The sequence below is a fragment of the Bos grunniens genome, chromosome 22 (assembly GCF_055505025.1).
Source record: "Bos grunniens cultivar Pamir isolate PY7600 chromosome 22, Bosgru_T2T1.0, whole genome shotgun sequence".
Taxonomy (NCBI): Eukaryota; Metazoa; Chordata; class Mammalia; order Artiodactyla; family Bovidae; genus Bos; species Bos grunniens.
In genome coordinates this window covers 56,787,159-56,814,141 of record NC_141186.1, presented here as the reverse complement: position 1 = coordinate 56,814,141, position 26,983 = coordinate 56,787,159, and the positions used below count along the sequence as shown (strand labels likewise).

General features: G+C 50.8%; 2 protein-coding genes and 1 long non-coding RNA gene across 27 annotated transcripts in view; 1 reads left to right on the top strand and 2 right to left on the bottom strand.

Annotated features, from left to right (window-relative positions):
• The window catches only part of TMEM40 (transmembrane protein 40), a 41,419-nt gene extending 31,362 nt beyond the window's left edge, over window positions 1-10,057 (bottom strand). For 6 of the 24 annotated variants that reach the window (XM_086368645.1, XM_086368644.1, XM_086368646.1 and 3 more), the window contains exon 1: window positions 9,805-9,957. The gene's annotated coding sequence lies outside the window, so the exon portion shown is untranslated. Of the gene's footprint in view, window positions 1-5,884; window positions 6,181-9,804 lie in introns of those variants that run through there. The other 18 variants (XM_086368658.1, XM_086368662.1, XM_086368672.1 and 15 more) reach the window with 11 other exon arrangements.
• A 7,258-nt stretch (window positions 10,058-17,315) lies between these two features.
• Window positions 17,316-21,319, bottom strand: LOC147348698 (uncharacterized). 2 transcript variants are annotated; one of them, XR_015151864.1, is made up of 3 exons: window positions 21,168-21,319; window positions 19,791-20,088; window positions 17,316-17,674 (listed from the first exon to the last, which is right to left on the bottom strand). It is a non-coding gene; the product is annotated as an uncharacterized LOC147348698 (long non-coding RNA). The 2 variants fall into 2 exon arrangements; XR_015151863.1 differs by lacking the exon at window positions 21,168-21,319 and adding an exon at window positions 20,178-20,459.
• CAND2 (cullin associated and neddylation dissociated 2 (putative)) overlaps window positions 20,447-26,983 on the top strand; it is a 28,444-nt gene continuing 21,907 nt past the window's right edge. Inside the window, exons 1-2 of the mRNA XM_086368636.1 lie at window positions 20,447-20,640; window positions 25,659-25,802. Coding sequence (XP_086224762.1) covers window positions 20,573-20,640; window positions 25,659-25,802 — 212 coding nt within the window. The 5' untranslated portion in view covers window positions 20,447-20,572. The remainder of the gene's footprint in view (window positions 20,641-25,658; window positions 25,803-26,983) is intronic.

The following is a 26,983-nucleotide window of genomic DNA, read 5'->3' as shown; positions in this document are numbered from 1 at the left end:
TGTTCCTATTCACTTTCTGATCTTTGCTCAGGGCCTGGGAGAGGGTCTGACACACCCAGGGTGTCTCCTGTACTAGATCACTAACCAGCCAGGGAAGGGATTACGGCTGATTCATCTCTATGTCACCTGTGCCCTGTGTAAGGCCTGGCAGAAAACAAAAACGATGACATGGATAATGATGAAGACAGTAACAACTAAGTGCTTCCTGTCCGTCAGGCAAGGATCTGAGCAAATGACACACGTGCCTCACGTACACCTCACACAGCTCTATCAGGGCCCACTGTGCTTGTGCCCACTTTACACGTAAGAATGCGGAGGCAAAGAGAGGCTAAGAAACTTGACCGGGGAGCTAGTAAGTGGTTGAGCAAGCGTGGTTGCTTAGTCCACGTTGATGCCGGCAGCTCTTCCCAGGCCTCTGTCATTAGCACCAGGAAAGAAGCCGCTGACAGTCACTGGAGTGTTATGCAAACCACACCGACTTGGCTTCCATTGACACTTAGCCCACTGGAGCCCTGAGCAAGTGTCCCCAGAAGCCAAGGAACTTCCTCAAGCAGTTTTCAGGACACTGAAACGGACAGGAGGGGAAAGAGAATGCTCATGGAGGCAGGACCCGAGGGAGCCCTGTTTCTCCTCTTAGCGTCCTTACTCATCTCTCCTTGGCCCACATTCCTGCTATAAGAAAGGATCAGCAGAACTGTAAAGGTGTAACACTCTTAAAATCAGTGTGCAGGGCGAGGCTTAAGACAAAAGGACAGTGCACTAGGGGTGGGACATCAGACAGAGGGATTGATGCCAGGGGCTTCTGGAAGTCAGGTTCACTGCATATGACCTCTTTTGAGCCAAGATGGAGCACAGGGAGTTGAGACAGAAGTGAAGAAAGGAGAAAGCAGAGAGAGGAGCGAGCACACGGTGTGATCCCGGAGGCACGGCATGGGGGGTCTCAGTTCTCCAAACAGGGATCAAACCCACGCCCCCTGCAGCGGAAGCACGGAGTCTTAACCACTGGACTACCAGGGAGTTCCCAGTTCCCATGATCTCATTTCACGCGCACTACTCTTACTTTACGCAGGAAGAAACTGAGGTTCATAGAGACAAGTGACTTGTTCAAGGTCTCCCAGCTTATGGATGGACTCACATCCATTCCCTCTCCTACTAACATGACGCCCCGTTCCAAGGTCCTGGTTAGAGGCTTGTAGCCTTCCCTCTTTCAGCCACCTGCCCCCATTCTGAGGCTGGTCCTACAAGGACATGCAATACTTAGCATTTTTTTCTGCAAACCCCAGCCCTGCTGAGTCACCGGTGGTGCCAGGGCCGCTGCACCCACAGGCTTTGGTAAACTGGATTTCCACTTGAGTTCAGCAGAGATTTCCTAAGCTCCTGCTATTACAAGGGTGGGAGGAACAGTAAGGGACACAGCCTTTCCAGCTTCACAGCGCCTTCCGTGCCCAGCTAGGGTGGGGCTTCAGTGTCTGAGTTAACAGATGGGGAAACTGAGAATAGAGAGGAAGTTAGTTGCACAGGGTCACATAGCGATTCAGGGCAAGGCTGGCTTCAGAACCCTGTCTCCCAATTCACGGGTTGCTTATCTTCCTCAGGTGTCCCACCTTGGAGGAGAGGGATGACTAAGACTGAGTTGGATTTTTAAAAAATCTTTATTTATTTGGCTGTGCCAGGTCTTAGCTGTGGCACACGGGATGTTCAATTTTCATTGCAGCATGCGGGTTCTTTAGTTGCGGCCTGTGGGATCTAATTCCCTGACCAGGGATTGAATCCTGGCCCCTACCTGGGGAGCGTGGAATGTTAGCCACCGGAGCACCAGGAAGGTCCCTGCAGTTGGATTTTCAATAGTGGGCAGAGTGGGATGAGGGTTGAGTGCAAGAGGTGGGCGGTGGTGGGGAGGTGATGGGGTAGGAACCCCATGAGGTTGGGGAATCATCCTGGGCCTTGAAAGCCCAGCTAATGACCAACTTTCCCCACAGGTGGACTGTAATGTCATGCCTTGGGGCTGCCAATGGTGGGTCAGCTCAGTTAAACATGCCCAGGGCAGGAGGTGGGAATGAAGGGGTGCTGCGAGCTGAAATAGCAGCTGGGAGGGGAACAGAGCCGACAGAGGGGTGGATTGCTCTGGCCCACCTGGCATCAAAGCCCCTTCTGGTGACAGGAGAGAGCGCATGGTGTGATCCCGGAGGCATGGCTTGAGGGATCTCAGTTCCCCAAACAGGGATCAAACCCATGCCCCTTGTAGCGGAAGCACGAAGTCTTAACCACTGGACTACCAGGGCGTTCTCAGTACCCACGATCTTACCTCATGCGTGCTAGTCTTAGCCCAGGAGCAAGTCACAGCTCTGGATGATGTCCTCTGGCTGCTCAAATCACCCCAGACAAGCCCACGCCCTAACATCAACCACAACCCGGCCAGGCAGATGCAGCTCCAGGACAAGCAGGTGGGAGTTCTTGAGGGGTGACTGCCCTCCACCCAGGCCAGACTCTCAGCCTCTTCCTCCCAGGGATCTGACTTGTGACGAGCGTTGAGTGACACAAGCTGTCAGCCAGCCAGCGCTGCTCTGCCTTGCAACAGGGCCCTCTCGTTTCTGCTCCTGGGCACCATCTTCTCTGCAGTCGGCTTCCTCACTTGCATGCTCTGTTCTGCAAGACCCCCATATCCTCCCAAAGAAGCCCTGTTATGGTAGCCGGTGGTGGTTTCTGTTACACGCAGCCAAAGCTCTTGAGTTGAGACAAATGTGTGTGTGTGTGTGTGTGTGTGTGTGTGTGTGGTGGGGGAGGTTCGGGGAGGGGCACTCTGAAAGGGTAGGCAGAGCACAGTGGGGCTTGCCGGGCCGGCCAGGGCCCCTGAGGCCCCTACACCATACGAGGTATTTTGTTACAACTCCAGGCTGGGTTGGGGACCTCCTGGGTTTCCCCATCGTGGTAACCACCTGAGCCAGTTGTCTTAAAGATCTTGCCTTCGAGACCTATACCCTTGCTGAGGACAGAGACCATCTTGGAGCTGGTTCGGCGCCTCTCTGGTTTTCTACTGCTTCTGTAACAAACTTCCACAAATGTAGTGGCTGGAAGCAACACGTGGTTAGCACCTCGCCGTTCTGTGGGCTGGAAGTCTAGCACTGGTTCACCAGGCTAAAATCCAGGTGTCCACAGGGCTGCCTGCCTTTCTGGAGGCCCAAGGGAATGCCCATTTCCTTGCTGCTGCTTTTCCTCCTTCCTCTCCCACCCCCGACCTTGTCCAGCTTCTAGAGGCCACCCACATTCCTTGGCTTGTGGCTCTTCTTCCACTTGCAAAGCCAGCAATGTCGGGACAAGTCCTCACACTGCACTGTTCTGACCTCTTCGGCCTCCATCTTCCACATTTAAGGACTCTTGTGATGATACTGGGCCCCACCAGACCACCCGTGATCATCCTGTATGTTAAGGTTAGCAGATGAACAACCTGAATTCCATTTAATGTCATTCCCCTTTGTCGCATAAACTAACAGGCTCACAGATTCCAGAGATCAGAACACAAGCATCTTTGGGGATCATCACTCTGCCTACTACAGTCTCCCCGCAACCCAGTGTCTGGCTCAGCCCAGAGCTTTCAGAGGCCAAACATCTTCCTTCCGAGCACCTCTGACTCCACCATCCTTCTGGGCCCTCCAGCTCCAAAGGCAGGAAGGATGACCCAGCTCCTTCCTCTCCCGCCAGCCAAAGCCCAAGCCTGTCCTATTTTTCCTTCAAGAGGAGCTGGTTTCTCCACACCCACTGCCTCCTTCCTAAGAGATCCCACAAGGGGAGTGAGGGCTTTGGAGCCAGTTATTATTGTGTACCCTTCCCTGTTTGCTGCTCAGCTTCTGTAAAATGCGGTATTAATATCTCTCTCCCCAAGTGTTGTGGGGATTGAAGGGTATCATGCCCACAACAAGCCCAGAATACTGTCACCCAGTAAATGAGAGTTTCCCCTTCCTTCCCCATGCTCAACATCTCCCAAACTTGGCTAATGGTCAGATGCCCCTGGGAGCACTGTTGGTCGTGCAGATACTCCCTCATTCAGAGGGTCTGATGTTCAGAGCAAGGTTAGAGTTAGGCTGCTCAGGGAAATCTGTATCCTTAACAAAGGCAACACATGCAAGGCAGAGTGTGGTCCACTCAGACGCCAGAACCTCTCCCCTGAGTGTTATGATAATCTCCCAGCAGGCTTGCCTGCCTCTGGCCTCCTTCTTCCAAACAAGTTGCTGGGTTGCCCTGGGTTTCAGTTCCCCCATACGTAGAAGTTGCAAACTACAAGGTTCTTCCAGCTCTGATATTCTAGGATACTAATGCTCTGCTCCTGTTAAAGCCTTCAAGGTTCAGCCACTCAATCAGCAAAGGCACTCGGGGTTGATACGACCTGCGTAAAGGCCTAGAACATCATGTTCCAAAAGTGAGTTACAAATAGCATCTTATGGGGCCCTCAAAATACTCCAAGAAAAAGTGGATTTTATGTTCAAAGAATTTGGGCAATGCTGCTCTCCGTAGGCTCCAATAGCAGCTGCACAAGGTGCGTCGCATATGAAAGGCTCTGAGAAGGCCTGCAGGAGAGAAAGCGCTTTCGGTGGAGCTAATCTGGTCCTTCCCCAAACTACACAAGAGCACAGTCCTCTCCCCTAGAATGTGGCTCCATATCTTTTGGCACAGTGTTGGAAACTGTCATCTGCTCCAATCCCTGCCATGCCTGGGGCCAGCCTTTTCATCCTGGCATCCAGGCCTGGGCACTCTCACCGGCCACTCTGAACAGTGTCAACTTCTGGCGTCCAGGGTTTTGTCCACCCTTCAAGCAGGACAGTTGGGGAAGGGAATGAATCAGAAACAGACCCTGGGAAGCAGGGGCTTGGAACAGAAATGGTGTTTTCAGAGCTCCAGATCCCACGGTATGGGTGGGAAATCCTCTTGGTGCCTGCAGGGCAGGGGTTGGGAGGAAACTGAGTCAGCTGTTGTGAGACTGAGGGCCTGGCTGGGCCCTGCCACCAACCCCTGGGCCCTTGCTTCTATTCTCTAGGCCCTTTTTTCTCATCTCTGACACAGAAAATAATGTCACTCACTGAGGGTTTCAGAGCTCACCTGGGGCTGTGGATAAGATAGTACACAGTAAAATGATCTCACTACTGGAAAAGACCCTGATGCTGGGAAAGACTGAAGGTAAAAGGAGGAAGGGTCAACAGAGGATGAGATGGTTGGGTGGCATCATTGACTCAATGGACATGAGTGTGAGTAAACTCCAGGAGATAGTAGAGGACAGGGAAGCCTGGCATGCTGCAGTCCATGGGGTTACAGAGTCGGACATGACAAAGCAAAGCTAACACAGCCTTTGTTTATATTAACAGAAGCACAGAGTCCATGGTGAGAAAGGTGACCTCTACCTTACCATCTCCTATCCTAGGGCTCAATCTTGGGTCCCGAACAGAAGAGAGTCGGACAAATCAAGATAATTCAGAGGATAAGGGGGGTGTAGAGACTATATCCAAGAGAATTAGATGAAGGAGCAGGTGTGTTAGTGCACAGCCATGTCCGACTTGCTCAGCCTAAGGATAAGCACTGCATAAATAGACCTGGTCACTGTCCCCAAGTCTTTGCAGGGCTCCTCCAGGACAGGGGGACAAGGTGGGGCTGTGAACTCAGAGGGAGCAGTCAGGATCTTGGGGAGTCACCAAGGCAGATGCCAGCTCAATATATGGAAAAACTGTCTAAAAATGATAACTGCTTCATGTGGTCACAAGCACCCTGCATGAGAGGTGGCAAGCTGAGGCATGGCAGCGGTGGGCTTAGATGTCCTTAGCTCAAAACCTATTAGTCTCTCAAATAATAATCTGCAAAGCACAGGAAGGACAAATCAGTTCACCTATTGCTACTTAACTTTGTAAAATTTAAGTCGATTTCTTTTTGGCTTTGCTGGCTCTTTGCTGCTGTGCAGACTTTCTTCCAGTTGCAGCAAGTGGCGGCTACTCTCTAGTTGTGGCAAACAGGCTTCTTACTGCAGCGGCTTCCTTGTTGCAGAGCACAGGCTATAAGGCACACAGGCTTCAGTAACTGTGACTTCTGGACTCTGTGACTTCAGTAATTGTGATCACAGGCTCAACAGTTGTGGCACACGGGCTTAGTTGCAATGAGGCATACGGAATCTTCCTGGATCAGGGATCGAACCTGTGTCTCCTGCATTGGCAGATGGATTCGTTACCACTGAGTCACCAAGGAAGCCCTACTTCTACTTTAGTTTTAGCTAAAAATAGTTAAGAGTACATAGTTCAACTCTAATGTGCACCCTTGGCCATATATCAGACACCCAACACCATGTCCACTAAGTGGGGTCCCTAGAGGCCAATAGGGAAGTCCACAGTGCAGACAGGTCTGCTGTGGCCATATCTTCCGTTCCTCCATGGTCAGCCTGTTGCCCTATATTGCCGTGTCCTGGTGGTGGGTTAGGATCAAACAATGCAGCTTTAATTGAATCAGCCCCTGTAGTGTGGACGAGTGGCTTCAAAGAGTCCCTGTCAAGAAACCACGGAAGGAGATAGGGCTAATCAAGAAAGCACAAGCCAGACACAGGAAAAGCGTGGAAGAGACCCACCACTGCTCCTCGTTCAAGTCCTACAGCAGCCACCCTAATGTTGCAAATGATAATGAACAGGATCTCAGACACACACACTGTTGCTGACTGAAATCATAATAAGAAAACTCCCTGAAAGGTGAACTTCCATTCACTATCGTTGGTGATGGAAAGTCACTCTGAATATACTATGTTGGGGCTTGAGATATTAACTAATGGTTCCAGTACCTGTATACGACAAACCTAGACAGTGTATTAAAAAGCAGAGACATCACTTTGCCAACAAAGTTCAGTATAGTCAAAGCTATGGTTTTTCTAGTAGTCACATATGGATGTGAGAGTTGAACCATAAAGAAGGCTGAGCGCTGAAGAATTGATGTTTTTGAACTGTGGTGCTGGAGGGGACTCTTGAGAGTCCCTTGGACTACAAGGAGATCAAATGAGTTAATCCTAAAGGAAATCAACCCTGAGAATATTCATTGGAAAGACTGATGCTGAAGCTGAAGCTCCAATACTTTGGCCACCTAAAGCGAAGAGCTGACTCATTGGAAAAGACCCCGATGCTGGAAAAGATTGAAGGTAAAGGAGAAAAGAGTAACAGAGGATGAGATGGTTAGATAGTATCACTGACTCAATGGACGGGAATTTGAGCAAACTCCAGGAGACAGTGAAGAACAGGGAAGCCTGGTGTACTGCAGTCTATGGGGTCGCAAAGAGATAGACAAGACTGAGCAACTGAACAACAACTTGTATATAATTTCTAAATCCATAAGTAAATATATGTGTTGGGGGTGCCTAAACATTTTTCTTGGGTAGAAGGTGTTATCAAAAAGTCTGATGAACACTGCTCTGGATTTTTAGGCCCAGCTAGACACTAGGGAATGCTATTCCCTGTTTAGGTTGGGGGTCTAATTAGATTTGTTTTGGATTTAGGAACAAAAAAACTAGTGGGAAGTGTGCTCCTGAGTAAACTTTTTTGAAGTTCACAACAACCACAATGTTTGAAAATTAATGGGAAGAAACCAAAAGCTCTGAAAAGGTTTTCCATGGCTCTGACCCTCCAAGGTGGGTGTCTTGTTAAACAGCCAGAGCCAGGTCAGGCTCCTCTTTCTCATTCTCTCATCCCAGATGCTCTCAGTTTCTCTGTCTGTCTTCTCTCTCTCTCTTTCTATCTTTTCCCATCAGTATCTCACATTCTCTCTCTCTCTCTCTCTCACACACACTCACACACAATTGGCAACAGCAAAGACCAGACAAAAGGCATCCAGAGCAGGAGAAAAAGCTTGCTGCCTCTTGAATGTCAGACAGACCTGGACTCACTTCCCACCTCTACCGACCACTGACTGTGAGATCACTGCAAGTCTCCCCCAGTCTCAGAGCCTCAGAATCTCCCCTGGAATAGGCACATCAACAACTCAACAATAACATGACAACCCAATTTCAAAATAGCCAAAGGCTTTCAACAGACATTTCTCTAAAGAAGATGTACAGATTGACAACAGCATATGGAAAGATGCTCGACATCACTAGTCATTATAGAAGTGAAAATCAAAACCACAGTGAGACACCACTTCACACTTGCTAGGATGGCTAAAATATGAAATACAAATAACAAGTTCTGGGGAGGATGTGGAAAATGTGGAGATCTGACATACTGTCGGCGGGAACGTAAAATGGTGCAGCTAGTTTGGAAAACAGTTTGAATTCCTCACAATGTTACACACAGTTTCGCCATAGGACCCAGCGAGTCCTCCATATTATGTCCAAGAGAATTGACAGTCTATGTACACACAGACTTGTACATGAATGTCCACAGCAGCATTACTCATAACAGCCAAAAAGTGGGAACAACCCAAATATCCATCAACTGATGGGTGAATAAACCAGATGTGGTATCATCATACAAGGTTCTTCAACCATAGCAAGGAATGAAGTGCTGACACACGCTAAAACATGCATAAACCTTGAAAACATTATGCTCAGAGAAAGAAGCCAGTCAGAAGAGAGCCCCTATTGTATGATGCCATTTACATGAAATGTCCAGAATAAGCAGATCCATAGAAACAGAAAGTGGATTAGTGGTTGCCAGGGAGAAGGGGACACGGCGAGTGACTGCTAGAGGGTATGGGGTTTATTTGGGGAGGATAAAAATGTTCTAAATTAGACAGTGGTGAATAAACTGAAACTTTCTTCACAACTTGGTGAATAAACTGAAAACCACTGACGTGCACACTTTAAAAAAGGTGAATTTTATGGCATGTGAATCATATCTCCATAAAGTTATTTAATTTTTTTTAAAGAAAGATAACTTCCCACATAGAGCTGTTATGAAAATGAAAGAAGGCCTCCATCCGCGATAACCAGAAGGGTCCCCAGTTCTGGTATGTGGCCAGCATGTGGGAGACCACGCGCTAAGAGGGTGATCTGGCAACGATCTCAAAGCACAAGGACTCTCGTTTTTCAGAAGGCTGCGCCAGCCCAAACGCAGGGAGACGCGGAGACAGGAGGGGGTTCATTAGTATAGATCTGCTTGGACTCCAAACAGGACAAACACACCCTCCTGACGTGACTTTTCTCTCAGTTTCTATACAAACGAGGTCAAAATGATAAGCCCCAGATCATAATCTTTCCCGCCCCCAGTGAAAGGAAAAATGGGCTGGCTTCCGGCCCAAAAGCCGCCTCCCAGGAGAGAAGCCAGGATGCTCTGCACACAGGTGAGGGGACTCGGGGCTCCCTCTCGGCCGCACCCCCGCCCCGTAAGCTTCCGACAGCAGCGGGGCTCCCCCTTCCCTCAGCTCTCCGTTCAGTACTTTTTCCTCAAAGATGCCTTCGAGCCCCGAGGCCAGGGCAGCTTCTGCGGGGAAGGGGAGGGCGAATCTGTGGGTCTCACGAGGGCGGAGAGGGGCGAAGCCTTCCGAGAGTTAGTCAGACCCTTCACCTCACAAATGGGGAAGCTGAGGTCGTAATGTTTCTGAAGGCCCCGCAGAGCAAGTTAGCGACAGACCCAGAGTGGGCCGGCGGGACGCTCCCAGCACCGGGGAGAACTTCACTCTCCTCTGACTCTCCAGAGGAGACGGAGGCGCTCACCTGACTGGGAAGCCCCTGAGTGGGACTCAAATTCAGGCCCGCCGGGAACCACAGAATGTCAGGCCTGCTGAAGAGCTTCTTTCTCCCCAAAACTCGGAAGAAAATCCCCCCACCCCGCCCCTCAGGCGCCCCGTGTCCCTTACCTGAGCTCCGGAGGCAGGTGCGTGCTGGAGGCGATGCGACCGTGGACTGCTGGTGCCCGGGGAGGGGCGGGGGAGGAGGGCGGAGAGGTGGCCCCGCCCCCGACGGGAGGGGCGGGGCCTGACGCTGGGCAGGGCGGGGCCTGAAGCTGCGCTGGGGGCCCCAGGTTCACAAGCTCACCGGCGTGGCATTCCTTCCTGCGGTGCCGTCGGCCCCCGGTCTTCCTGTCTGATCTGACTCTTACCCCGGTATGCCAGAAGGGCAGATGGGGCGGGTGCACCCCTAGGCCCCTGTCTCCTCCTCCCCTCGGGGCCATGGCCATGCCCTCTAACTTCAGGACCTGTCGCACCACTCTGGCTGTGTCAAGCTCCGTCCTAGGGCCGCCTCCTCCCTGCCATGGGTGAGGCTGACTCAGGGCACAGCCATGTGGGCCAACCTGATGCTCCCCAGAGGACGGAGGTTAGACCGGCAGCAGAAGAGGAGGCCCTAGGCTCAGTGTTGCCTTGACAGACTCCTGTGAGTGGGGCTGGCAATGCCCTCCGGTGGTGAGGAAACTAGGCAAAGGCTAGAATATCTACTGACTTGTGGATCCCAAATGGGTGGGGGGTGGGGACAGACCTCTCAAAGTTGAGGCCAGAATTAACTCCAGCTCAGCTTGCCTCTCTCACTCACCTCTCAAACACTCTGGAAGAAGTACAGTAAACAAGTCCTTCCCTGCCCTGGGTAGCAGCCTGAGGGAGACAGGCCATGACAATCTCCATGAAGGCAAGGCCCAAGAAGCTGGGGGTTCCCAGGAGGGCTTCCTGGAAGAGGAATCATCTAAGCTCAGGAGTCATCCTTGGAATCATCCTTGACTCTGCTCTCTCATACTCTGGTTCTGACTTCTCTGGAAAACCCTGTTGGCCCTCCCTTCAACATATTCTGAATCCAGCCTCTTCATGCCATCTCCTTGCAACCACCCTGGTATCCACTAGTCTCTTTGCTCCTGTCCACCACCCACTATCTGTTCTCATCAGGGCAGCCAGAGGGATCTGGTTAAAACCAAGTCAGCTCATGTCCCCCCTCTGCTCAGCACCCCGCCAGGACGCCCCCCCTTACTAACTTCTATTCTTACACAGCCCTGTACTATGTGCCGCCCACTCCTTGCCCTCTCTGACATTAATTCCTATGACGTCCTCTCTCACTCTGCCCCAGCCACCCAGGAATGTGCCCTAAACACTCCAGTTAGGCCCTCCCTCCTCAGGGCCTTTGCCCTGGCTGTTCCCTCTGCCTAGAGTGCTTTTCCCAGACAGCCACCTTGCTCCTTCCCTCACTTTTTCAGGTCTCTCTAGCCAAACATCACCGTTTCCAAGAAGCCTTCCCTGACCACCCTGTATATAGTAGTAACCACCAGCACCGCCTTTCTCTTGCATCCTGCTTTACTGCTCACCATCAGACACGCTATTTTCTTGTTATGTATACCTCCTTCTTATGTGTTTCTTAGTTTTAAGATCTGGAACAGTGTCCAACACGTAGTAGGTGCTCGATAAATTTTGTAGAATGAGAGTGACCTGAAAGGGTAGCCCAAGATGCATTCCAAGGGTGCAAAGGTTTAGAGGTAGAAGGCACCAAGTGTGCAAAGGTTTAGTGGTAAGAGGCACTATTGTGTTGAGGACCTGCAAATGAATTCAGTAAAGTGGGAGAGTGGGGGGCTTGGGGGCTAGAGGAGGGGAGAAGGGAAAGAGAGAGAGGACTTGGAAGCCACATCAAGGAGATCAGGCATTATCCTGAGGGTGATGGGGATACGATCAAATCTTACGTTTCAGACCAATGATTTGGCTGCCGTATTGTGGACTGGCAATTTGAAATATTGAGCTATTTCAAATCCTGAAAGATGATGCTGTGAAAGTGCTGCACTCAATATGCCAGCAAATTTGGAAAACTCAGCAGTGGCCACAGGACTGGAAAAGGTCAGTTTTCATTCCAATCCCAAAGAAAGGCAATGCCAAAGAATGCTCAAACTACCGCACAATCGCACTCATCTCACACGCTAGTAAAGTAATGCTCAAAATTCTCCAAGCCAGGCTTCAGCAATATGTGAACCATGAAATTTCAGATGTTCAAGCTGGTTTTAGAAAAGGCAGAAGAACCAGAGATCAAATTGCCAACATCCGCTGGATCATGGAAAAAGCAAGAGAGTTCCAGAAAAACATCTATTTCTGCTTTATTGACTATGCCAAAGCCTTTGACTGTGTGGATAACAATAAACTGTGGAAAATTCTGAAAGAGATGGGAATACCAGACCACCTGACCTGCCTCTTGAGAAACCTATATGCAGGTCAGGAAGCAACAGTTAGAACTGGACATGGAACAACAGACTGGTTCCAAATAGGAAAAGGAGTATGTCAAGGCTGTATATTGTCACCCTGCTTATTTAACTTGTATGTAGAGTACATCATGAGAAACGCTGGGCTGGAAGAAGCACAAGTTAGAATCAAGATTGCTGGGAGAAATATCAATACCCTCAGATATGCAGATGACACCACCCTTATGGCAGAAAGTGAAGAGCCTCTTGATGAAAGTGAAAGAAGAGAGAGAAAAAGTTGGCTTAAAGCTCAACATTCAGAATACTAAGATCATGGCATATGGTCCCATCAGTTCATGGGAAATAGATGGGGAAACAGTGTCAGACTTTATTTTTTTGGACTCCAAAATCACTGAAGATGGTGACTGTAGCCATGAAATTAAAAGATGCTTACTCCTTGGAAGAAAAGTTATGACCAACCTAGATAACATATTGAAAGCAGAGACATTACTTTGTCAACAAAGGTCCGTCTAGTCAAGGCTATGGTTTTTCCAGTGGTCATGTATGGATGTGAGAGTTGGACTGTGAAGAAGGCTGAGCTCCGAAGAATTGATGCTTTTGAACTGTGGTGTTGGAGAAGACTCTTGAGAGTCCCTTGGACTGCAAGGAGATCCAACCAGTCCATTCTGAAGGAGATCGGCCCTGGGATTTCTTTGTAAGGAATGATGCTAAAGCTGAAACTCCAGTACTTTGGCCACCTCATGCGAAGAGTTGACTCATTGGAAAAGACTCTGATGCTGGAAGGGATTGGGGGCAAGAGGAGAAGGGGACGACAGAGGATGAGATGGCTGGATGGCATCACTGACTCGATGGATGTGAGTCTGAGTGAACTCCAGGAGTTGGTGATGGACAGGGAGGCCTGGCGTGCTGCGATTCATGGGGTCGCAAAGAGTCAGACACGACTGAGCGACTGAACTGAACTGATTGTGGATTGGGGGGCAAAACACAAGGGGCAGAATCCTGGTGAGCTGGTGCAGTGGCAGGGGTAGAGAGGACTAGGGACAGGGGCGCAGCATTGTGCAAAACAGTGGCCACCAGCCATGTGTGGTTATGCAGCCTTTGAAATGTGGCTGGGCAGAGTTGAGATGTACTATAAGTGTAAAATATATAGTATGATTATATATTAATTACTAATATTATATATTAATTATGTATATTATAATATATTTATATGAATATATTTATATATTTATATACATTATACTATATTATATTGATATATCGATATATATTATATGTTATAATATAGTATTATATATATTATATATCTTCTATGATATAATATATAATATATAATATCTACATATAATATACATTTATCATATATAATATGTGATATACATTATATATCATATATAATATCTATATAGGTATATCTATCTATATTATCTATCTATATATATTAAATATATTATATATAAATTTTATAAATATAGTATATATATTATATATCATGTATAATATTATATAATATATATAATATATATATTTATTTAATTATAATATATAATTATAATGTATATTGTATTTATATATTACTATACATTATATATTATATATTATATTTTATATACATAATATATAATATAGTAATATAATATATATTACTATAATAAAATAATATATTTTGATATATAATATATAATAATTCTTATATATAATATATATATCCATATATACACATATAGTGAATATGTGTGTGTGTGTGTGTGTGTGTGTGTTTGGTTTTTTGGCTATGCAGCTTGTGGGATCTTAGTTCCCCAACCAGGGATCAAACCCAGGTCCTCAGCCGTGAGAGCCCAGAGTCCTAACCACTGGACCACCAGGGAATTCCCTCACAATATACTGCTATTGGACACTGTTGATTTAGAGGGGAGAATTGAGAGGGCTTGGTGGCTCTGGACTGTGCAGGTGAGGGAGAACTTTGGTCTAATTGCAAGTCTCCTCTCCCCTCTAATTGCTCCTTTCTGATGAGACCATGCAGTCCAGTGGCAGAGAGAACTGGCCAGGAGAGAGCCAAGAGGGTTAGTTTCATCTCAGCACAAGGACACACACAAGTCATATCTTCACAGTAAAAACTATCTAGAAATGAAATAGGTTGACAGAATAGGCAATGAGATCTCCGTCCCTAGAAAAATGAACTTGAGAGCCACCATTAAGCAAGGGGAAGGAAGTTGAACTAATCAGTTGTCCTCAAAATGTGGTCCCTGGACCAGCAATATCAGCATCACCTGTAACCTTTTTAGAAAAGCAAACTCTTGAGTCCCATCCTAGTCCTAATGAATCAGAGACTCTGGAGGTGGGAACTGCAATTTGTATTTTAGCCACCCTCCAACATGCCGGGTGAGTCTTGTGCTTGCTCACATTGAAGAACCAATGGACTATGTTATACTTCCTACCACTGAAAGGTTTCAGTGACTGGCACGTAGTAGTGCCCATAAGACCCAGTCAATGCCTCGTGTTTACTATCTTCTACTTCCAGGTGGTTCAGTGGTAAAGAAACTTCCTGCCAAGCAGAAGACGCGGGTTCAGTCCCTGGGTGGGGAAGATCCCCTGGAGAAGGAAGCGGCAACCTGCAGTATTCTTGCCCGGGAAATTCCATGGACAGAGGAGCCTGGCAGGCCACAGTCAATGGGGTCGAAAAAAATGAACGGAGTGACATCCCGTCCCTCACGATGGAGTGACTACACAGTACAGAGCAGTCCCAGGTGAGGGTACTTCCCCTCTCTGAGCAAATAAGAGTTGACCTCCGGAAGGTTGGATGGAGGACCTCCAGGCATTTCCTACCTCTCTGCCGTGGGCGGATCTCCAGGGCCATGACAGAGCTGCCAGAGGCATGAGGGAGTCCAACTTAGCTCCATCCTGAGGTGACCTCACTGCTGTGTGTATGTCGGGGGAGTGATTCATGGGACAACCTCCCACCATCCTGTGGGCACAGCTGACAGCCCCGGGGAGCTAGCTCAGCAGCTGAGCCTGGCATCCGGCTTCCCTGCATTCCAGAACTGACAGCCGGGGTGGGGGGCCCCCTGACTCAGCAGGCACGTGAACTCTGCAGACAGCAGTTACACAGCTTGACAGCTTGGCCTCAGTCTCCACATCCGTCACAGTGGGGGAGACGGCTGTCCCAACCCATGGTGAGATTATTTGCATGAAGTGTTCGGGGCGGTGCCTGGACCAGCCCTTCCTAGGCCTTGACACTCTTGTAATGAAGCTCTGGGATCCCTCAGGCGGATGGGAACTCCCCAGAGACTTCCTGGGTCTGGTCTGAGAGTGATGCCCTGTGGGTGTAGGGGGCTGGAGAACATGCCCCTACTATGAACACCCTGGAGCCTGGTTCTTTTTTAAATTGTCATTAATAATTAATTAATTTGTGCTGGATCTTTGTTGCCACACGGCTTTTTCTCTAGCTGTGGTGTGCAGGCTTCTCGTTGCGGTGGCTTCCCCTCTTGTTTCGGAGCACGGGCTCTAGAGTGTTCGGGCTTCAGTAGTTGCAGCGTGCGAGTTCCAGAGCACAGGCTCAGTGGTTGTGATGCACAGGCTTGCTGGCTGTGTGGCATGTGGGATCTTCCCAGATCAGGGACTGAACCCGTGTCTCCTGCGTCAGCAGGTGGATTGTTAATCACTGAGCCTCCAGGGGAGCCCAAGCCCAGTTCTTGACGTGAGTTTCTACTTACTCACCAAATGGATGCCTCTGACGGCAGGGCCTGTCTTAATCATTTTCAAACATTTCTTAAATGAATGCTCTAAACAGGAACTATCGCCCCATTTCATGGATGAGAAAAGTGAGAACCAAAGGAGTACGGGACTGCTCAGGGTGACATAACAGATATGGCCAAGTCGGGACTCGAACCCAGGTTTCCCCAACTCCAAAGGCAGGACTTTTTTCACTGCTCCATGGAGAAACTCCAACCTAACCTAGCTTAGAAGCTCCTGTATGTGTCAATCTACTTTTGAAGAGGTAGCCTCTGGCCTTTGCAATTCCATATTCTTTAAGAAACAATGGGTGTATTTGATGCAATCTGAGATGGAGTTGAAAATAGTTCTACATCTAGATTAAGCCTGACTCACCCTGGGCCTCCAGGCCTCAGTTGTTTCAAATATGGAATGGGCCTGTGGAAAACCTCTGCAGCTGAAGGCAAAAGTTGGACCTGGTCATCTTGAGAGCCCTCTGACTCTCAGACACCAGTGTCTCAATGCCCCCCTAAAGAACAAAGACAAGAGCTAATTTTTTTTTTTTTTTCCAAAAAAGGGGGTGGGTGGACTTCCCTGGTGGCTCAGTGGTAAAGAATCTGCCTGCCAGTGCAGGGGAAACGGATACCCGGTCCAGGGAGATTCCACGTGCCATGGAGTAACTAAGCCCGTGCTCCACAAGAGAGTAGCCCCCACTCCCCGCAACTAGAGAAAGCCCTCGCAGAGCGCTGAAGACACAGCACAGCCAAAAATAAATAAATACAACAGTGTGTACTTGTCAAACAAATTTAAAGAGGTGGGAGGGGTGAGTGGTGAAAAAGTCCACCCTGGGACATTCTGACAAATGCAAAATATGGGATTCAGACTCAATTTAGGTGGCTTTTAATTTCTTTTTTAAGCAGAACGATCCTCTTGACAAGTAAACTTTAAGGCATTCTATCAGATCAGAGTGGACTTCTTTTTAGCTGAAGTGGGGGTCCTGGGGCTATCGATGGGAGCACCTGCTCAGCGTCACCTTGCAGGGCTATCTTGAGGGCCTACTGTGAGCTACTTTGTGTCCAGCACACAGCTGGAGCTTTTTAGAAGGGGCAGGATGCATTTCGTGTGTCTGTGCCCCGTACAGGCCATCCAGAAGGCAAAATCTATGAAGTGCCGTAGTTGTAGAAATCGGAGCCCAGTGAATCTTGTGAACACCCTTCTAACAAACGAATTGCCAACAGACATCTTTAACACAATCTGGGAAACTTGAATATGGACTAAATATTCGATTATTTAAAGGTTAGTGTTATTTTTGTGAGGTATGATATTGGCACAGCAGCCATGTAAAAATGTCATCTGTTGGCATGGCAGGCTGAAGCAATTCCTGGTGACAGGACATTGGGTCTGGGATTTGCTTGCTTAAAAGCACTCCAGCTTTGGGGAAAATGTGGGAGGGGGAGACAGGAAGGACAATCAACCGACGTGAAGAACAGCAGAAGCTAGGGGATATACGCTGGAGTTTATTATATCAATATTATTCTTTCTACTTCCGTGGACATTAGGACGTTTCCATAAAAACAGTCTTTGAGCATGCAGTGTTACTGAACTCACCTGGAGAAAGGCAGTCCCGTCCTACCCTAGTGTCCGAACTGTGGCTTCCAGTGCTTTACCTGAAGCCTGTATTTAAGCTACTGGGTATCAGGAGACTCCCGGCCGGAACTGCTGCTGCAAAGTTTCCAACTGTGAATTGTGTCAGCCTTGGTCATCCTGTCCCATACTTGCTGTTGGGTTTGCAAGTATAGTTCTGTGCTTGAGGAGGTAGTCATAAAGTTCTTTTAATAAATGTGCAAATCGTCAACCTTTATGATGAATAAAAAGAACAGAAAGAAGAGAGGAGGGAGGGAGAAAGGAGCGGGGGAGGAAGGAAATAGGGAGGGAGGGAGATTTTAAAAACGGCTTTTGAGATCATCTTCCGATCCAAGACCCAAATGTTTGGAACAGTCTCACCCATGCTGGAAGGACACAGTGCCTTCAGCCTGGGAATTCTCCTAAGAGCTCTGGGCAGTGACACTCCTGTGAGCAGTGTCTAACTGGGCTCAAGCCCAGGTAGACGTCACAGGACACACCTGTCCTGCAGGTATGAGGAGCGGATGCAGGGCACCCTATGATGGAGCCTGAGACTGTGAGGATACAAGCATGCGTGTCTGGAACACTGGCCCGGATCTCTGCCTGGAGGATGTATCTGCTCCTCAAGGCTGGGCTCACACTTCCCATCTCTCTCCTCTGTTCCCACAATCCTTCCCTCCGCCATCCGACTCAATGTGCGTCTCCTCTACAAGCTGTAACAATAATAAAAACAACTGTGCCTGGCATTCAGCCAAGAGCTTTTCCTTCTTGTGTGGGTGCTATTATTTCCATCTTATAGATGTGGAAACTGAGGCTCAGAGGGGCTGAGCCACTTGCCCGAGGTCACACAGCTAGAGGCGACTCAAATTCAGCTCTGTCTTCTCACAAAAGTAGTTGTTCTTCACCACATCTTAGTTTCCCTCCATATCCCCCCTGTGTTTAACAGCCCGGCTCTTTGGTAAAGACTGACGAAAACTCAGAGCTTCCCAGGTGGAGATAGGGATAAAGAACTCATCTGCCAGTGCAGGAGATGTAAGAGGAGCGGGTTCGATCCCTGGGGTCGGGAAGATCCCCTCAAGGAGGGAATGGGAACCCACTGCAGTATTCCTGCCTGGAGAATCTCATGGACAGAGGAGCCTGGAGGGCTACAGTCCATGGGGTGGCAAAGAGTTGGACACAACTGAAATGACTGAGCACGCACAGATGAACATTCACCGCTTGGCTCCTTGGCTCCCCCTACAGGGCTGGAGCTGCCCGCCTAGATCACTTCCCAAAGATGTGACAGAACAAAAAGATATAACAGAACAAGAGTTTAACCTTGTTTGCTTCAAGCCCAGACATTTTTCTCCATCCCGGAAAGAAGTGGTTTAATATTATAAACAGCCATAAAGTGATTTAGTATTATATATAGCTTGTGGTTGTTGGTGTTTAGTTGCTAAGTCATGTTCGACTCTTTGCGGCCCCATGGACTGTAGCCCGCCAGGCTCTTCTATCCATGGGATTTCCCAGGCAGGAATACTGAAGTGGGTTGCCATTTCCTTCTCCAGGGGATCTTTCCGACCTAGGGATCGAACCCACATCTCTTGTGTCTCCTGGATTGGCAGGCGGATTCTTTACCACTGAGGCACAAGGGAAGCCCCACATGTGACTGGTGGCCATCATATGGGACAGTGCAGATACAGAAAATTTCCAGCATTGCAGTGCTGCTCTGGAGCCCAGAAGCCCATAATAACAGGTACCCAAGAAGTGTGTTATCAAATAAAGATTTCCTTTATCCCCTTCTTACAAGGGTGAGGCGATCATAGCTCAGAGAGGTTGTGTCATTATCCCAAGGCGTCACAGTCAGAAAGCAACTTCGTGGGGATTTGAACCCAGGGTTGTCTTGCACACACGACTCACTTTTCCAAGAGCCAATAGCCTCCTGGCTGTTTAGAGAATTTCTTTTTGTGTGTGTGTGTGTGTAATAAAGTTTTATTAAAGTATAAAGGAGATAGAGAAAGCTTCTGACATAGGCATCAGAAGGGGGCAGAAAGAGTACCCGCTTGCTAGTGTTAAAAAATACAATTGATTATATCTATATCTATATATATATGTATATATTATTTATTTAGCTCGGGGGCTTCTCAATGCAGTGGCTTCTCTTGCTGCAGAGCGCCGCTCAAGAGCAGTTGTCCCACAGAGGCTAAGCTGCTCTGAGGAATGTCGGATCTTCCCTGATCAGGGATGGACCCTGCGTCCTCTGCATTGGCAGGCAGATTCTTGGCCACTGGACCACCAGGGAAGCCCTGGAGAAGTTTTGCTGCTCTACCTGTTTTCCTATAGATCCTGCCACCCTGAGCTTGTACCTACCTGAGGAGAAACTGTGCCGCTTCATTTAAGAATTGTTGCCCAGTCTGGGGTCAGTCCTGATTCCATCCCAGATTGACTGGCTGTGTGACTTGCAGCAAGCCCCTCTGCCTCTATGGCCTCAGTTGCGTTGGGTGTAAGATGAAGAAGCCGGCCGTGATGTCCTGGGTTGAATGAGGCAGGCAGAAGGCCTGGTGCGACAGGGTACTACTCCTCATATCCTGTCTGGCTTTGGGGTGGGCCGCATGGGAAGTGCGCTGGTTGGCTTGACCGACAATAGCAGCTCCTGTTTCTGGAATGCCTGCAGATGAGAAAGCTGAGGCTTAGAGAGGTCAAGTAACTTGGCCAAGGCCTCACAGGAGCAGAACTGACCGAGGTGGGGGCTCCCACCTAAGACTCTCTGGTCACCGTGACTGTGTCTCGCTAGCAGGATCCAGGGTACCACGGGGAATTGTAGGGAGGAGCTGTCCGCTGAGAGGTGGTGAGCTCCCCGTCCGCGGGAGTGTGCAAGCGGTGATGGGCCCTCGGCTGCTACAAGGACGCCGGGGAGGGATCCGCGAGCCCCTCGGCGGGCCCCTCCCGCCTCCCGCCTCCCGCCTCACGCCTCCTGCCTGCCACTTGCTGCCTCCCGCAGCGGCGGCCGCGGCCGCGGCGAGCGCGGCGCCGGCAGGCGGGGCGGGGCGGGGGCGGCTATTTCTGTCCGCTGAGCGCAGCCAGCGCGCGGCGGGGGAGGGGGCCCGCGCCGCCATATTCCCTCCCGCCGGCGGCCCCGCGGCGCAGCCACCATGAGCACCGCCGCCTTCCACATCTCCAGCCTCCTGGAGAAGATGACGTCCAGCGACAAGGACTTCAGGTGCGCCCGCGGCGGGGCTCCGCGCCGGGCCGCCCCGCCCTGAACCCCCGGCCTTCCCCTCCTGGAGCTCCGGTCCTTGCCCCCCGGGACCCTGCAGCCCCCGCCTCGCATCCCTCCCGGAGCTCCACCCCGCCCCCCGAGACGCCCCCTCCCCGCCTCTGCGCCCCGCTCCGGAGCTCGGGGTTTGGGAGGGCGCCCCTTGTCCGCGGATCGCTGCCCGGCCCTCTCCGGGACTCCAGCCCAGCTGCGATTCCCACCGCGCAAACTTCAGCCCCTGCCTCCCGTCCCACCGCTCGGCCCTCGGCCGCCCCGTTTCTCTACTTCTCCTCTCTTGCGTTTCTGCCCAAGCCCGCATTTCTCCGCGCGTGCCACGGGCCCCGGCCCTCCTCTCCAACCCACGCTGAAGCCCTCGGCCTCTCCTGCCTCCTCCTCTCCGCATTGAAACCCGTTCCCTTCCCGGGACTCCAGCCCCCAGGGCTGACTTTTTCACTGGAACCCTCAGCTCAGCCCCCTCTCAGCGACCTCACCTCCACCCCCGCACTTCAGAGGGGTAACCTTTCCCCTTCCCTCCCCTCGCGGGTTTGCTCCGACCCTGCCTGCGGGAGGGGGCTGGGCTGAGTGGCTTTGCAGACGCGGGTAGGTGATGCTTCGGATGGGGGCTTCTACGTTTTTGTGGGCCACTCCCACAAAAACTCCAACCCCCTCCTCCTCTGGGGAATCTGAGGCCCAAGGAGGGGAAAAAGGGTTGGCCCATGATCACGGAGCCTGTTCTGGACCCTCTGAGCTATAAGAAATTTTCAGAGGAGATAGCCACGCCTACCCATTGAGCATTCGGTCAGTTACCCCATTTTACAGATGGGGAGAGTGAGGCTCAGAGGCAGAAAGGGCTCAGGTGCGGTCACAGAGTTAGGAAGTGGAGAATCTGCGTCCACATCCAGGTCAGTCTAACACAGAGGATGAGATTTCGGCAAGGGTGTCTGATTCTTGACTAGGGAGGAGACTGAGGCCCTGCCCTCCTGCTCTGACCCCCGCCTTCAGCAACTCATTCTTCCACAGCCCCCCTTTAGTAGACACCCCGCTTTAGTAGAGCCTCAGAGCCACAGTCCTGGGTTCAGATCCTGCCTCCAGTCATTTACTGGCGGTATGATTTCGGACAAGCTGCTTAATCCCTCTGAGTCTCAGAAGCTCTGTGAAATGGGATAATAGCAACTCACCTGGAGGGTTGGTGTGAAGAGTTAGCTATATGTGGGATGCTGGCACCAGGTGAATGCTTAATTTGTGGTTGCTGTTTGGTGGCTAAATTGTGTCTGACTCTTTTGCCACTGCGTGAACTGTAGCCCGCCAGGCTCCTCTGTCCATGGAATTCTCCAGGCAAGTACTGGAATGGGTTGCCATTTCCTTCTCCAGGGGAATCTTCCCGACCCAGGGGGTCGAACCCGCATCTCCTGCATTGGCTGACGGATTCTTTACCCCTGAGCCACCAGGGAAGCCCCAGGAACACTGTTGTGATCCTGTGCATATCAGAAGGCTGCAGCGTCTCTTTGCTCTGGGCCTTTACCTGGAAGTTCTTTGTCCCTTCATTTCCCTGCTTCACCAGGCTAGCTCCTACTCAGTCATCGCCTCCTTGGGATGCCTCCAGTGCCTGTCCTACGTTTCTGCTGCGTTCTCTTCTGGAGCCTGGGAGACCCGGAGCCCCTGGACTACTGGACTGTATACTCTCCTTCTGTGTCTCGGAGGCTGTTCTGGGTATACAGCAGGTGCTCAGTGAAGGTTTTCTGTGTCCCAGGCTCCCTGTTGTCCAGTATAATCTCATTCAGTCCTCCCGTCTGCCTGCGTGGTCGTGATTGTTCTTCCTGGTCTCCAGAGGCTTGGAGAGGTGAAGTGACTTGCTCAAGGTCACACAGCCGGCCGATGGCCGAGGGGATGTGCCCCACTGTCTAGGGCCTTGGGGCCAGGCTCCAGGAGAGGGAATCAGCCTTGCCAACTGGAGCCTGAGAAGCCCGCCCAGTCTGCTCTGCCAGCGGTCCTGAGAACACTTAAAACCACCCCCAAGCATATGAGGATGGTGTCTATTTTTACAGTCCAAATACCAGGGGGGCTGGGTCCTGCTTGACCAGCTGTCCAGGCACCCATGTGGCCCAGTGTTTCAGCTGAGTCGCCTCTAGGGTTTCTCTGGAATGAAACTGAGACTGTGTCCTCTGGCTCCTGGAGGCAGGTGGTGACTGCAAGTGGGGGTCCTGGGCAGGTGGAGGGAATCTTCCATCCCCGTAGTTCCCAGTCCCCACTCTGTGAGCAGGGGGCTGTTCTGTTCCCACTCAGTCTCCAGCAGTGAAACGAGTAAACTGAGGGATCTTCAGGAATTCCTGCATCATTTTTTTGAATATTTCTTTGTTGATTTGGCTATGCCGGGTCTCACCTTGTGGGAGCACACGGAATCTTTGATCTTCAGTTGCAGCTTGTGGGATCTAGTTCTCTGCCCAGGGATGGAACCGGGGCCCCTGCAGTGGAAGCAGAGTCTTAGCCACTGGAGCACCGGGGAAGTCCCTGCTACATCATTTCTTGAAAACACAGAGTAGTAGTGGTTGAGGAGCCAGGAGAGCTGAGTGGCAGGCTGATTCTTTTCCCACCTTGCTGGGTGACAATGCAGCTGGGTTCTTTGCAACCTCTCTGAGCCTAGTTTCCTCACCTGCCTCATGCTAAGAGCTGGTTGTCCCATTACAACCTCCCAGGGATGTTATGAAGTGGGGCAAAGAAAAGTCCCATTTTTGTAAAAGGAAAAATTGAGGCTGAGAGAGGAGCCAGTTGCTCAAGGTCACCTGGGTGGTAAGTGACATGACCAGTATATTTACTTCAGTGCCCAAGCTCCTATCTACCAAGTTATACCCTTTCCTCTTTGCCCTTCTTACCACCACCGTACACATATACACATGTATTAATATATGTCTGAGAGCTGAGTATTTGCAGGAACTTGGCAGTGTCTGAAATGCTGGAGCATGTTTCAGACGAATGGGTTTCAGCGTTTGGATCTCCACACAGCTCTCTGGCTCTGAGCTCTGTTAGGGGCTGACTCTAACCCTCCTCCCCCTCCTGCCCTCACCCTGCCCGCTCAGGGCCTCTTTGGGCTAGTTGTTTGCTGGGCCTGGAGACTCAGAGATGAACTGACAGGCCTCTATGAGTTCATGTTAAATGGAGGAGACACTGGTAACCAAGCTTGTAGTGCAGTGTGAGAGGTGCTGTAATGAAGGGGAGCAGGGTATCCGAGAGGTTCCTGTCCGGGGAGACCAAGTGTGCTTAGAGACTGTGGGTGGAGGATAGGGCAGGATGGTGAGAGGAGTCTTCCCCAAGACTGGGACATTTGAGTTGGGCCCTTGGCGGATGAATAGGAGTTCGATAGGTGGAAAAGAAAGAAAGGGGCAGGAGGCCCATCTTGGGCAAAGGAGCACATCCCTTGGGTTGCCAGGCTGAGCTGGGTCTCTACAAATTGCAGCAGAAACTCAGCTTCAGGGTCCCGCCTGCCTTCTCTGAACATCCCTTCAGCTGGACAGACTTAGGAGTGCATGTGGCTACCCCAGGCCTTGTTGCTGTTGTTTAATCGTGTCCGACTCTTGGTGACCCCACAGACTGTAGCCCACCAGCCTCCTCTGTTCATGGGGTTTCCCAGGCAAGAATACTGGAGTGAGTTGCCATTTTTTCCTCCAGGGGATCTTCCCAACCCAGGGATCGAACCTGCGTCTCCTGCATTGGGAGGCAGATTCTTGACCATTGGGCCACCTGGGGAGCCCATACCCTCAGCCTTGTCCTGGCTCAGATCCAAATCTCTTCCTTCATCTGACCTTGGCTGCTGCTTCTGCAGCAGGCAGGCCCAGAGGTGGGCATTGTCAACCCTGCCACCCTCTCCCTGCCTCCAGCCTAACCTCCTTCCTTCTCTCAGCAGCTTGAGGCTTATCCCAGCTGTTAAAGATAAACAGCTGTGACACTGACAAGCGCCCTCCTGCCTGAGGGGCCCTGGGGCCCACTGTGACATCCAGCAGCAGGTCTGAGCCTGCAAAGATGAGGCTGGAATCCTACTGTGACCAGTTTTGCCCTAGGAGCCTTGGCTTGGCAGGTTGTGAGGTGCAGGGCTGGGGGAGATTCTTGGTTGACTTGCTAAAGCTAGAAAACCAGGCTGGTGGGGGATCAAAAGCCTGACTCTTTTTCTGGGGCCGCCCACTCTCTGATCTGGACTTCACTGCATCTCGCCTTGCTGCTGTCAAGTGCCTGCAAGAGCCAGTAAGCAGGTGCAGTGGGCCTGGGGAGATCCTGCAGGCCTGGAGAGTGTGTGTCCACCTCCAGAGGCAGCTGTCACCCCTTGAGCCAGGTACTGTCACCGGAAGCTATTGTTCAGTCGCTCAGCCATGTCCTACTCTTTGCCACCCCACGCAGCACGTCACTATCTCCCGGAGCTTGCTCAAACTCATGTCCATTGAGTTGGTGATGCCATCCAACTGTCTCATCCTCTGTCGTCCCCTTCTCCTCCTGCCCTCAGTCTTTCCCAGCATCAGGGTCTTTTCCGGTGAGTCGGCTTCTTCACATCAGGTGGTCAGAGTAGTGGAGCTTCAGCTTCAGCATCAGTCTTTCCAATGAATATTCAGGGTTGATTTCCTTTAGGATGGACTGGTCTGATCTCCTTGCTGTCCAGCGGAGTCTCAAGAGTCTGCTCTAGCACCACAGTTCGAAAGCATCTGTTCTTTGGTGCTCAGCCTTCTTTACGGTCCAGCTCTCACATCCGTACATGACTAGTGGAAAAACCATAGACTGTAGACCCAGCTGTATTCAGACAAGAGAATCTGGAAGTCAGTACATGCTCACACACAGGACTCCTTGTGATGACCTAGCTGTGCCCACAGCCCAGATAATCCACCTGCTCTTGACTGCCCCTTTGTATCAAGGTGTGCTCCTGGGAGAAACTGTAAGGGTACTGCCCAAGTCACCAGGGCCCGGGGCCTGCTCGGCAATGCCCCTCCGCCCTCCCTGCCCAGGTTCATGGCCACCAGTGACCTGATGTCGGAGCTTCAGAAGGACTCCATCCAGCTGGACGAGGACAGTGAGCGCAAGGTGGTGAAGATGCTACTCCGGCTCCTGGAGGACAAGAACGGGGAGGTGCAGAACCTGGCAGTCAAGTGGTAAGTGTCGGCCCCGCTGGGAGCCAGAGGGTCCCTGCCCCTTTGGGGTCCAGCCTCTGGGAGAAGACTGGCTGAGAAGTTCTTGGAGCACCTTCCCGGGTCAGGCAGATCCCCTGGAGAAGGGCATGGCAACCCACTCCAGTATTCTTGCCTGGAGAATCCCATGGACAGAGGAGCCTGGCGGGCTACAGTCTGTGGGGTCGCAAAGAGTCAGACATGACCAAGCAACTCCTTAGAGTGCCAGTCGAGCTGGACAGTGCCTTGCTCTGGGTTCCCCTGGAAGTACACCCTGTGGCAGGGGTTCACGTGTAAGTTTATTAGGGAAGAGATCCCAGGAAGCTGGTGGGGCCATAGGGAAGGAAGAAAAGCAATAAACATGACTTCTCAAGCAGCGTACCGCTGTGGGCAAGGGGCGCTTAACCCTGCTGGGGCGGGGGGTGGTCCCTGGAATGCAGTGTAGGACAAGACCTTCAGGGGGGTCCCAGCTGCCAGCTTTCCTTGGTTGAGGGCTGCTCCTGGGGTAGGCAGGGGGTTATGCATTCCTTGATATCTCCAAGTAGAGAAAACCCTCAGACACAGATGCGAATGCTGGCAGCTGGTGGGGGTGAAAGAAACCCACAGAAATGGTGGGGGTGAAAGAACACGGGGGTCTTTGCCATTGGCCTCATGATGTGTGGTCCTGAGACCTTTGCTGGTTACCCCCAGAGTTGAAAAAGCAAGATGGGTTATGTTCAGAACACGTGTGTGCGTGTGTGTGCTGGGGTGGGCAGGAGACTGAGGAATGGCAGGGGTCAACAGAGAACTGGGGCACTGTCTCTCAAAACAGTACTCTGTGGGCTGGATCCTGGCATCCTAGGCTGGTAGTGAATTTCAACTTGACCCCAAGAGCAGGGGATTTCAGTAAAGAGTCTCACTGGGGAACAAGACATGCTCAGGCTTGTGGTCTGGTCATCCCTCTGACAGTGGAATTGAGATCATGTGGACTGGTTTCCTACTAGCAAAAGTAGTAACCCCTCTTTATAACATATAATCTGAAATACTCTTTTCTTACCATGAAATGAAATTCATGCATACTAGAACCTGCCTCTACCCATGATTACAAAACACTTTATATAATGCCCTAAAGCGGCACGTAAAGAAAGAAGAGGAATGCAGTTGATAATAAGATCGTGTGTGTTTCA